Raw genomic sequence first — 12,656 nt, forward strand, 5'->3', positions numbered from 1 at the left:
GGGACATGGGGGGATAATGGGGACATGGGGACAATGGGGACAATGGGGGGGCGTGGGGACATGGGGGATAATGGGGACAATGGGGACATGGGGACATGGGGGGATAATGGGGACATGGGGACAATGGGGACAATGGGGGGGCGTGGGGACATGGGGGATAATGGGGACAATGGGGATAATGGGGACATGGGGGGACATGGGGATAATGGGGACAATGGGGATAATGGGGACATGGGGACAATAGGGACAATGGGGGGGCGTGGGGACAATGGGGACATGGGGGGACATGGGGACAATGGGGATGTATGGGGACATGGGGGGATATGGGGACATGGGGGGATAATGGGACATGGGGGGATAATGGGGACAATGGGGACAATGGGGGACAATGGGGACATGGGGGGATAATGGGATGTGGGGGGATAATGGGACATGGGGGGACAATGGGGACATGGGGGGATAATGGGGACAATGGGGACATGGGGGGATAATGGGATGTGGGGGATAATGGGGACAATGGGGATAATGGGACATGGGGGGACATGGGGACAATGGGGGGATAATGGGGATGGGGGGGGATAATGGGACATGGGGGGACATGGGGACATGGGGGGATAATGGGACATGGGGGGACAATGGGGACATGGGGGGATAATGGGGACAATGGGGATGTGGGGACATGGGGGGATAATGGGGTGTGGGGGATAATGGGGACAATGGGGATAATGGGACAAGGGGGGACATGGGGAGAATGGGGGGATAATGGGGGGATAATGGGGACATGGGGGACAATGGGGACGTGGGGGGATAATGGGGGGATAATGGGACATGGGGGGATAATGGGACATGGGGGGACATGGGGACGTGGGGGGACATGGGGGGATAATGGGGATAATGGGGACAATGGGGACAATGGGGACATGGGGGGACAATGGGACATGGGGGGACACGGGGACATGGGGGGACAATGCGGACGTGGGGGACATGGGGGGATAATGGGGACAATGGGGACAATGGGGACATGGGGGGACAATGGGACATGGGGGGACACGGGGACATGGGGGGACAATGCGGACGTGGGGGACATGGGGGGATAATGGGGACAATGGGGACAATGGGGACATGGGGGGACAATGGGACATGGGGGGACACGGGGACATGGGGGGACAATGCGGACGTGGGGGACATGGGGGGATAATGGGGACAATGGGGACAATGGGGACATGGGGGGACATGGGGACATGGGGTGATAATGGGACATGGGGGGATAATGGGGACAATGGGGACAATGGGGACATGGGGGGACATGGGGACATGGGGTGATAATGGGACATGGGGGGATAATGGGGACAATGGGGACAATGGGGACATGGGGGGACATGGGGACATGGGGTGATAATGGGACATGGGGGGATAATGGGGACAATGGGGACATGGGGGGACAATGGGGACATGGGGGGATAATGGGACATGGGGGGACAATGGGGACATGGGGGGACAATGGGGTGTGGGGAATAATGGGGACATGGGGACAATGGGGACGTGGGGGGACATGGGGACATGGGGGGATAATGGGACATGGGGGACAATGGGGACATGGGGGGACATGGGGACATAGGGGGACATGGGGGGACAATGGGGACGTGGGGGGATAATGGGACATGGGGGGCCATGGGGACGTGGGGGGACATGGGGACATGGGGGGACATGGCGGGGTAATGGGACATGTGGGGACAATGGGGGACATGTGGGGACAATGGGGCCATGGGGGGCCATGGGGACAATGTGGGGACAATGGGGCCATGGGGGGCCATGGGGACACTACCCACCAGCAGGAACAGTTTCTTGTAGCCGACCTTGAGGAAACCGATGACGGCGCCGCGGGGGGGCCTGGGGGGATTTGGGGGTATTTTGGGGGGTTTGGGCATATTTTGGGGTGTTTTGGGGTGTTTTGGGGGTATTTTGGGGTATTTTGGGGTGTTTTGGGGGGTTTTGAGGGGTATTTTGGGGGCTTTTGGGGTGTTTTGGGGGTATTTTGGGCATATTTTGGGGTGTTTTGGGGGTGTTTTGGGGTATTTTGGGGTGTTTTGGGGTATTTTGGGGTGTTTTGGGGCGTTTTGGGGGGTATTTTGGGGTATTTTGGGGTGTTTTGGGGTGTTTTGGGGGGTTTAGGGGGGTTTAGGGGGGTGTTTTGGGGTGTTTTGTGGGGGTTTTGGGGTGTTTTGGGGTGTTTTGGGGGTATTTTGGGGTGTTTTGGGGTGTTTTGGGGGGTATTTTGGGGTGTTTTGGGGGTATTTTGGGGTGTTTTGGGGGGGTTTTGGGGTGTTTTGGGGGTATTTTGGGGTGTTTTGGGGTGTTTTGGGGGTATTTAGAGGTGTTTGGGGGTGTTTTGGGGGTGTTTTGGGGTGTTTTGGGGGTGTTTTGGGGTGTTTGGGGTGTTTCGGGGTGTTTCGGGGTGTTTTGTCCCACCGGTGCGCGCCGCCGGGGTCCCGCAGGATGTAGAGCACGTGCCGGTTGGTCTCCATGCGCGCGGCGCTGGTGACGGGGGCGGGGAGGCCCTGGGCCTGGCCCAGTTCACACCAGTCACCTCCCAGTCACCCCAGTAACCCCAGTAACCCCCCCAATAACCCAAATAACCCCCCCTTACCTCCCAGTGACCCAGTAACCCCCCAGTTACCTCCCAGTGACCCCCCCAGTGTCCCCAATAGCCCCCAAATAACCCCCCAGTTACGTCCCAGTAACCCCCCAGTGTCCACATTGGCCCCCCAGTAACCCCAATAACCCCCCAGTAACCCCAATAACCTCCCAGTGACCCCCCAATGTCCCCATTGGCCCCCCAGTAACCCAAATAACCCCCCCAGTTACCTCCCAGTGACCCCCCAGTGTCTCCATTGGCCCCCCAGTAACCCCAATAACCCCCCAGTAACCTCCCAGTGACCCCCCAGTAACCCCAATAACCCCCCAGTCACCTCCCAGTGACCCCCCAGTGTCCCCATTGACCCCCCAGTAACCCCAATAACCCCCCAGGCACCTCCCAGTGACCCCCCAGTGTCCCCATTGACCCCCCATTGACCCCCCAGTAACCCAATAACCCCCCCAGTAACCCCAATAACCCCCCAGTCACCTCCCAGTGACCCCCCAGTGTCCGCAATAACCCCCCAGTAACCTCCCAGTGACCCCCCAGTGTCCCCATTGGCCCCCCAGTAACCCCAATAACCCCCCAGTAACCCCAATAACCCCCCAGTTACCTCCCAGTGACCCCCCAGTGTCCCCATTGGCCCCCCAGTAACCCCAATAACCCCCCAGTAACCCCAATAACCCCCCCAGTTACCTCCCAGTAACCACCCAGTGTTCCCAGCGGCCCCCCAGTAACCCCCCCAGTAACCCCAATAACCCCCCAGTTACCTCCCAGTGTCCCCATTGGCCCCCCAGTAACCCCAATAATCCCCCAGTAACCCCAATAACCCCCCCAGTTAACTCCCACTGACCCCCCAGTGTCCCCAACAGCCCCCCAGTAACCCCAATAACCCAAATAACCCCCCAGTTACCTCCCAGTGACCCCCCAGTGTCCTCATTGGCCCCCCAGTAACCCAAATAACCCCCCACTTACCTCCCAGTGACCCCCAAGTAACCCCAATAACACCCCCAATAACTCAAATAACCCCCCAGTTACCTCCCAGTAACACCCCAGTGTCCCCATTGCCCCCCCAGTAACCCCCATAACCCAAATAACCCCCCAATAAGCCCCCAATAACCCAAATAACCCCCCAGTTACCTCCCAGTGACCCCAGTAACCCCCCAGTTACGTCCCAGTGACCCCCCAGTGTCCCCATTGACCCCCCAGTAACCCCAATAACCCCCCAGTAACCCCAATAACCCCCCAGTTACCTCCCAGTGCCCCCAAGAGGCCCCCAGTAACCCCAATAACCCCCCAGTTACCTCCCAGTGACCCCCCAGTGTCCCCATTGGCCCCCCAGTAACCCAAATAACCCCCCAGTGACCCCCCCAGTAACCCCAATAACCCCCCAGTAACCCAAATAACCCCCCAGTAACCCCAATAAACCCCCCAGTAACCCAAATAACCCCCCAGTAACCCCAATAAACCCCCCAGTAACCCAAATAACCCCCCAGTAACCCCAATAACCCCCCAATTAACACCAGTATCCCCCCAGTATCCCCAATAACCCCCCCCAATTAACACCAGTAACCCCCATTAACCCCAATAACCCCCCCAATTAACACCAGTATCCCCCCAGTATCCCCAATAACCCCCCCAATTAACACCAGTAACCCCCATTAACCCCAATAACCCCCCCAATTAACACCAGTAACCCCCATTAACCCCAATAACCCCCCCAATTAACACCAGTAGCCCCCAGTATCCCCAATAACCCCCCCAATTAACACCAGTAACCCCCCATTAACCCCAATAACCCCCCCAGTATGCCCCAATAACCCCTCATTAACCCCAATAACCCCCCAATTATCAGCAGTATCCCCCCAGTATCCCCAATAACCCCCCCAATTACCACCAGTACCCCCCCAATAACCCCCCCATGCCCCCCCCACCTTGGCCGAGGCCTTTCCCAGCTCATCAATGACCGTCCTGAGCTGCTGCTCCAGGTCCCCCCTGCACCGGGGGGGGGACACGGGGGGGGGGGACACGGGGACATTGTGGGGGGGGGGGGGGGGACAGTGTCACCCCCCCCCCCCCCCCCAAATTACCTGGGGGGGGCGGGGTCTGAGCAGCCGTAACACAGCATCCCCCCCCGGGGAGGGGCTAGCCCCGCCCCCTAGCAACCGGGGAACCAATCACCGCCTCCCCTTCGCCCGCACCTAGCAACCGAGCCCCCCCCCCACCGTCCTTCCACCAGCAGCAGCGTAACCACGCCCCCTAGCAACCAGCGAACCAATCACTGTCTCCCTTCGCCTGCCCGTAGCAACCGAGCCCCGCCCCAACGGCTGGGCACCAACGGCGGGCTCTCCCCGTAGCAACCGCGGAACCAATCACCGCTTCTTCTTCGTTCGCCCGTAGCAACCGAGCCCCGCCCCAACGTCTCTCCACCACCAGCAGCGTAACCACGCCCCTAGCAACCAGCGAACCAATCACCGCCTCCCTTCGCCCACCCGTAGCAACGCAGCGTTCACCTCCACCAACGGCTGCTTAGCCCCGCCCCCTAGCAACGGCCGAACCAATCACCGCGTCCCATAGCAACCGAGACCCTCCCACCGCAGTTTCCCAGCATGCCCCGGGGTAACACTCCCCCCCCCCCCTCCCCCCCCATTGACGAGCACAATGGGGCCCTCCAGTTTCCCAGCATGCCCCGCGCCCCCCCCCCTTCACACACACAGTGTTTCCCAGCATCCCCCGCGCGGGCGCAGGCCCCGGTACCGGTGGGTGGGCCCGGGGCGGCCCGCGGGCCGTAGGTGCTGGTCCACCACACAGAATCGGTCGCCCAGCACCGGCGTTAGGTCGAAGGGGAATTCCATGGCGGCCTCAGCCCGCCGGGCCCGGCCCGGCCCAATCGCCGCCGCCGCCTCCGCCCGCCGGGCCCGGCCCGGCCGCCGCCACAGGCAGCGGAGCCACGCCCCCTAGCAACCGGCGAACCAATCACCGCCTCCTCTTCGCCCGCCCGTAGCAACCGAGCCCCCCTAGCAACCCGCGAACCAATCGCCGCCTGCCGCTCGTCTGGCCCGTAGCAACCGAGACCCGCCCCAACGGCTGTCCGCCAACGGCGGGCTAGCCACGCCCCCTAGCAACCGGGGAACCAATCGCCGCCTCCCCTTCGCCCGCACCTAGCAACCGAGCCCCCCTAGCAACCGGGGAACCAATCACCGCCTCCGTTCGCCCACCCGTAGCAACGCAGCCGCGCACCTCCACCAACGGCTGGTCAGCCCCGCCCCCTAGCAACGGCCGAACCAATCACCGCCTCGCATAGCAACCAGCGCCCCTCCTGCCGCAGGGCGTGCCGGGATATACCGCCCCCAGCAGCGCAAAGCACGCTGGGATATATCCCCCCTCTGCGCGGCGCCATATTGCCAGCGCCGTGCCTCAGTTTCCCCAAGTGAAAAAACGACGGAAAAACCCAGTTTTAAGCTTAAAAAAGCCGCTTTATTCACCAGTTCGTGGCTCAGGGGGATGGGGGGGACTCGGGTGGGGTCCCCACGGGGGTTTCTTCCTTCAGATAACCCTTGTAGAGGCGGCGCAAGCGGGCGATGGCGGCCGGGGGGGGCGGGCGCCGCTCGTACCAGGGGTACCAGGGGCCCTTTGGGGGGCCCAGGGGGGTCTTGGCCACGGCGAGGTGGCGGTTGGAAAAGTCATCGCGGGGGGGGGACACGTAGGGGACGTGGAGCCATAGGAGACCTGGGGGGGGGGGGGGTTATGGGGGGTTTGGGGCACCCATGGGTGCTGGGGGGCACCCAAAGTGGGGGGGGGTTGGGGGGGTTTAGGGGCACCCATGGGTGCTGGGGGGCACCCAAATTGGGGGGGGTTTGGGGCACCCATGGGTGCTGGGGGGCACCCAAAGTGGGGGGGGGTTGGGGGGTTGAGGGGCACCCACGGGTGCTGGGGGGCACCCAAAGTGGGGGGGGTTTAGGGGCACCCATGGGTGCTGGGGGGCACCCAAATTGGGAGGGGTTTAGGGGCACCCATGGGTGCTGGGGGGCGCCCAAATTGGGGGGGGTTTGGGGCACCCATGGGTGCTGGGGGGCACCCAAAGTGGGGGGGGGGGTTGAGGGGCACCCATGGGTGCTGGGGGGCACCCAAATTGGGGGGGATGGGGGGGACTCACCGTGATCCTGGGCCTGTGTCACAGCCTGGGTGAGGAGCTTGTGCTGCTTCATGCAGAGACCTGGGGGGGGAACGGGGGGGACCCCAAAATGGGGGGGACCCCCCAGGACAATGGGTGAACCCCTAGAACATGGGGGGGACCCCAAAATGGGGGGGAACCCCCAGAATATGGGGTGAACCACTAGAATATGGGGGGAACCCCAGAATGGGAGTGACCCCCCCAGAATGTGGGTGACCTGCCCAGAATTATGGGTGACCCCCCCAGAATTATGGGTGAACCCCCAGAATTATGGGTGAACTCCTATAACATGGGGGGAACCCCAGATTGGTGGGTGAACCCCCCAAAATGTGGGTGAACCCCCAGAATTATGGGTGAACCTCTATAACATGGGGGGAACCCCAGATTGGTGGGTGAACCCCCAAAATGTGGGTGACCCCCAGAATGGTGGGTGAACCTCTATAACATGGGGGGAACCCCAAAATGGGGGGGAACCCCCAGAATTATGGGTGAACCCCTATAACATGGAGGGAGCCCCAGAATGGTGGGTGACCCCCCAGAACAATGGGGGACCCCCAAAATGTGGGTGAACCCCCAGAATTGTGGGTGACCCCCTATAACATGGGGGGATCCCCAGAATGGTGGGTGACCCCCCAGAACAATGGGTGAACCCCCAAAATGTGAGTGACCCCCCAGAATTATGGGTGACCCCCCAAATTAATGGGTGACCCCCAAACCTGTGTGCGTGGGGTGCAGGATGACACCGGAGTGGGGGCAGATGAACTGGTCCAGGAGCTTCACGTTCTGGGGGAAATGGGGAGAAATGGGGAGGAAATGGGGGGGAAAACGAGGGGAAACGGGGGGGAAACGGGGGAGGAAGAAAATAATTGAAATGGGATGCGAAAAGGAGCGAAACCCCCAAATCTTCCTCCCAAACGGCCCCTTTCCCGCCCCCAAACGGCCGTTTTTGCCCCCTAAACGGCCGTTTCTGCCCCCAAACGCCTGTTTCCCGCCCCCAAACACCTGTTTCCTGCCCCCAAACGGCCGTTTCCTGCCCCCAAACGCCCACTTCCCGGCCCCAAACGCCCGTTTTCTGCCCCCAAACGCCCGTTTCCCGCCCCCAAACGCCTGTTTCTGGCCCCAAACGCCCCTTCCCGTCCCCAAACAGCCGTTTCCCGCCCCCAAACGGCCGTTTCCCGCCCCCAAACGCCCGTTTCCCGCCCCCAAACGCCCGTTCCCCGCCCCCAAACGGCCCTTTCTGCCCCCAAACGCCCTTTCCCGCCCCCAAACACCCCTTTCCCACCCCCAAACGGCCGTTTCCCGCCCCCAAACGGCCCTTTCCCGCCCCCAAATGCTTGTTTCCCGCCCCCAAACGGCCGTTTCTGCCCCCAAACGCCAATTTCCCGCCCCCAAACGCTGGTTTCTGCCCCCAAACGGCCGTTTCTGCCCCCAAACGGCCGTTTCCCGCCCCCAAACGGCCGTTTCTGCCCCCAAACGCCAATTTCCCGCCCCCAAACGCCCGTTTTCTGCCCCCAAATGGCCATTTCTGCCCCCAAACGGCCGTTTCCCGCCCCCTAAACGGCCGTTTCTGCCCCAAACGCCCGTACCCGCCCCCAAACGCCCGTTTCCCGCCCCCAAACGCTCCTTTCCTGCCCCCAAACGCCCGTTTCCCGCCCCCAAACGGCCGTTTCTGCCCCCAAACGGCCGTTTCCCGCCCCCAAACGCCAGTTTCCTGCCCCTAAACAGCCGTTTCTGCCCCCAAACGCCTGTTTCCTGCCCCCAAACGGCCGTTTCTCGCCCCCAAACGCCCATTTCTGCCCCCAAAACGGCTGTTTCCCGCCCCCAAACGCCCGTTTTTGCCCCCTAAACAGCCCGTTTCTGCCCCCTAAACAGCCCGTTTCTGCCCCCAAATGCCCTTTCCCGCCCCCAAACGGCCTTTTTCCCGCCCCCAAACGGCCGTTTCTGCCTCCAAACGCCCATTTCCCGCCCAAAACGCCTGTTTCCCGCCCCCAAACGCCCCTTCCCGTCCCCAAACGGCCGTTTCCCGCCCAAAACACCCGTTTCTGCCCCAAACGGCCGTTTCCCGCCTCCAAACGCTCTTTTCCTGCCCCCAAACGCCCGTTTCCCGACCCCAAATGCTCGTTTCCCGACCCCAAACGGCCGTTTCTGCCCCCAAACGCCAATTTCCCGCCCCCAAACGCCCGTTTCCTGCCCCCAAACGGCCATTTCTGCCCCCAAACCCCCGTTTCCCGCCCCCAAACGGCCGTTTCCTGCCCCCGCTCACCCGGAAGTGCAGCAGCAGGTTGTGGTCCCTGCAGATGGGACACGGGTTCCCCACGCGCTTCCCCCGACGCTGCGAGCACAGGCACCCCGGTTCATCCCAGTCCATCCCAGTCCATCCCAGAGACCCCCAGTCCATCCCAGTCCATCCCAGTCCATCCCAGAGACCCCCAGTCCATCCCAGTCCATCCCAGTCCATCCCAGAGACCCCCAGTCCATCCCAGTCCATCCCAGTCCATCCCAGAGACCCCCAGTCCATCCCAGTCCATCCCAGTCCATCCCAGAGACCCCCAGTCCATCCCAGTCCATCCCAGTCCATCCCAGAGACCCCCAGTCCACCCCAGTCCATCCCAATCACCCCCCAGTCCATCCCAATCCCCCCCAGTGCCCCCCAGTCCATCCCAATTCCCTCCCAGTGCCCCCCAGTCCATCCCAATCACCCCCCAGTGCCCCCCAGTCCCTCCCAATCCCCCCCCAGTCCATCCCAATCCCCCCCAGTGCCCCCCAGTCCATCCCAATTCCCTCCCAGTGCCCCCCAGTCCATCCCAATCACCCCCCAGTGCCCCCCAGTCCATCCCAATCCCCCCCAGTCCATCCCAATCACCCCCCAGTGCCCCCCAGTCCATCCCAATCACCCCCCAGTGCCCCCCAGTCCATCCCAATCCCCCCCCACTGATCCCAGTCCATCCCAGTCCCTCCCAGTCCCCCCAGTTCCCACCAGACAGGCCTTGCGGGTGCGCTGGGGGGGGATCGCCCCCTTGTGGTTGCGCCGGTACCCGACCCACACCGGCTTGTCCCCATATGTCACACGATACTCTGCGCATTGGGGGGGGGGACACGTCACTTCCGGACCCCAAAACGGCCCTTTTTCCACCCAAAAATCCACCCCCCCAAAGTTTGCAATTCCCGTCAAAAATGGTCAAATTCCCATTGAAATTTTTCAATTCTTGTCAAAAATTTTCAAATCCTGGTGAAATTTTTCAAATTCCTGGTGAAATTTTTCAAATTCCTGGTGAAATTTTTCAAATTCCCACCAAAATTTCTACAATTTCAAGTCAAAATTTTGAGAATTCCAGTTGAAATTTGTAAAATGAATGTTGAAATTTTTCAATTCCCGCCCAAATTGTTCAAATTCCCTTCGAAATTTTTACAATTCCCTTCGAAATTTTTACAATTCCCTTCAAAATTTTTACAATTCTGGTTGAAATTTGTAAAATTAATGTTGAAATTTTTCAAATTCCTGTTGAAATTGTTCAAATTCCTGTTGAAATTGTTCAAATTCCTGTTGAAATTTTTACAATTTCACGTCAAAACTTGTAAAATTCCAGTTGAAATTCTTAAAATGTTGACGTTTTTAAACTTTCCTTCAAAATTTTAAAATCCCCATCAAAATTTTTCAACTTCCCGCCAAAATTTTTACAATTTCACGTCAAAATTTTGAGAATTCCAGTTGAAATTTGTAAAATTAATGTTGAAATTTGTAAAATTCATGTTGAAATTTTTCAATTCCCGTCCAAATTGTTCAAATTCCCATTGAAATTTTTCAATTCTCGTCAAAAATTTTAAAATCCTGCCGAAATTTTTCAAATTCCTATTGAAACTTTTCAAATTCCCGCCAAAATTTTTACAATTTCACGTCAAAATTTCTAAAATTCCGGGTGAAATTTGTAAATTTAATGTTGAAATTTTTCAAATTCCCTTCAAAATTTTTCAATTCCCGTCCAAATTGTTCAAATTCCCATTGAATTTTTTCAACTTCTCGTCAAATTTTTTACAATTTCCTGTCAAAATTTCGAAAATTCCGGTTGAAATTTGTAAAATTAATGTTGAAATTTGTAAAATTCCCTTCAAAATTTTTCAATTCCCGTCCAAATTGTTCAAATTCCCATTGAAATTTTTCAATTCTCGTCAAAAATTTTAAAATCCTGTCGAAATTTTTCAAATCCCCATTGAAATTTTTCAACTTCTCGTCAAAATTTTTACAATTTCACGTCAAAATTTCTAAAATTCCGGGTGAAATTTGTAAATTTAATGTTGAAATTTTTCAAATTCCCCTCAAAATTTTTCAATTCCCGTCCAAATTGTTCAAATTCCCATTGAAATTCTTAAATTCTCGTCAAAAATTTTAAAATCCTGTTGAAATTTTTCAACTTCTCGTCAAATTTTTACAATATCACGTCAAAATTTCTAAAATTTCACTTGAAATCTGTAAAATTAATGTTGAAATTTTTCAAATTCCCTTCAAAATTTTTCAATTCCCGTCAAAAATGTTCAAATTCCCATTGAAATTCTTAAATTCTCATCAAAAATTTTCAAATCCTGTTGAAATTTTTCAAATTCCCTTCAAAATTTTTCAATTCCCGTCCAAATTGTTCAAATTCCCATTGAAATTTTTCAACTTCTCGTCAAAATTTTTACAATTTCCCGTCAAAATTTCTAAAGTTCCTGTTGAAATTTGTAAAATTAATGCTGAAATTTTTCCAATTCCCTTCAAAATTTTTCAAATTACCTTCGAAATTTTTCAATTCCCGCCCAAATTGTTCAAATTCCCATTGAAATTTTTCAACTTCTCGTCAAAATTTTTACAATTTCCCATCAAAATTTCAAAAATTTATGTTGAAATTTTTCAAATTCCCTTCAAAATTTTTCAAATTCCTATTGAAATTTTTCAAATTCCCACCAAAATTTTTACAATTTCACGCCAAAATTTCAAAATTCCACTTGAAATTTGAAAAATTAATGTTGAAATTTGTAAAATTAAAGTTGAAATTTCTCAAATTCCCTTCGAAATTTTTCAAATTCCCTTCGAAATTTTTAAATTCTCATCAAAAATTTCAAAATCCTGTTGAAATTTTTCAAATTCCCGTCCACATTTTTACAATTTCACGCCAAAGTTTGTAAAACTAATGTTGAAATTTGTAAAATTAAAGTTGAAATTTCTCAAATTCCCTTCAAAATTTTCCAAATTCCCGCCCAAATTGTCCAAATTCCCATTAAAACGTCCCCCCCCCCCCCATTACCTTCACTCTCCAGATACTCCCACGGCCGCTCTTGATACGGGGACGTTGGGGACACGGGGACACCCGTGGGTGCCACGTGGGTGCTGCAGAGCCGGGGGGGGTCCTGCGGGAGCGCTGACGTCACCCCCCGCCGCCATGACGTCACAGCTGCGCCGTGACGTCACGCAGCGCCACCCCAGCTCCTTTCCCACCCCAGGACACCCCCCCCGCACCCCAATCCGCTTGTTTTTCGCCCCAAAACGCCTCACCCGGGCCCACAGGCCGCCCCGCACCGCCCGCAACAACGCGGCCCCCCAGCGAGCCGCCATGTTGCCGTACAGCCCCGCCTCTCATGGGCGGGGCGCCGCCATTTTGTTGTACGGCACCGCCCCCTCTCCCCCCGCCCTCCCTTTCTCGCGCATGCGCGTTGGCCGCCGCCTGAATAAAAACTGCGCCACACGGCCCGCGGGACAATAGCGGGCGGCGGCCGCGCATGCGCAGCGAGGCAAGAAGGGCGGGGGCGGCCGTTTGTGCGCAGGCGCGGCGCCGCTGCGGGGGGGCGTGGCCAGCCTGGTGGGCGGGGCCGCCT

At 56.8% G+C, this 12,656-nt stretch overlaps 2 protein-coding genes across 2 annotated transcripts; both read right to left on the reverse strand.

The window, feature by feature from the left end:
* Positions 1 to 1,829: 1,829 nt before the first annotated feature.
* Positions 1,830 to 5,586, reverse strand: ATAT1 (alpha tubulin acetyltransferase 1; the record flags this gene model as incomplete). Its single annotated transcript, XM_082076686.1, has 4 exons — positions 5,393 to 5,586; positions 4,570 to 4,630; positions 2,470 to 2,564; positions 1,830 to 1,890 (listed from the first exon to the last, which is right to left on the reverse strand). Coding segments are annotated over exons 1-4 (315 nt in total), but the record flags the coding sequence as incomplete, so codon positions are not given.
* Positions 5,587 to 6,090: 504 nt separating this feature from the next.
* On the reverse strand, positions 6,091 to 12,460 carry MRPS18B (mitochondrial ribosomal protein S18B). Its single transcript, XM_082076687.1, has 7 exons — positions 12,337 to 12,460; positions 12,089 to 12,191; positions 9,787 to 9,884; positions 9,073 to 9,141; positions 7,526 to 7,592; positions 6,792 to 6,851; positions 6,091 to 6,364 (listed from the first exon to the last, which is right to left on the reverse strand). Exons 1-7 carry the CDS (start codon positions 12,394 to 12,396, stop codon positions 6,132 to 6,134), a joined length of 690 nt encoding a protein of 229 aa, XP_081932813.1. The 5' UTR covers positions 12,397 to 12,460; the 3' UTR covers positions 6,091 to 6,131.
* Between the last annotated feature and the right edge of the window lie 196 nt (positions 12,461 to 12,656).

Source organism: Streptopelia decaocto (genome assembly GCF_964273445.1).
Source record: "Streptopelia decaocto genome assembly, contig: HAP1_SCAFFOLD_1436, whole genome shotgun sequence".
Lineage (NCBI taxonomy): Eukaryota > Metazoa > Chordata > Aves > Columbiformes > Columbidae > Streptopelia > Streptopelia decaocto.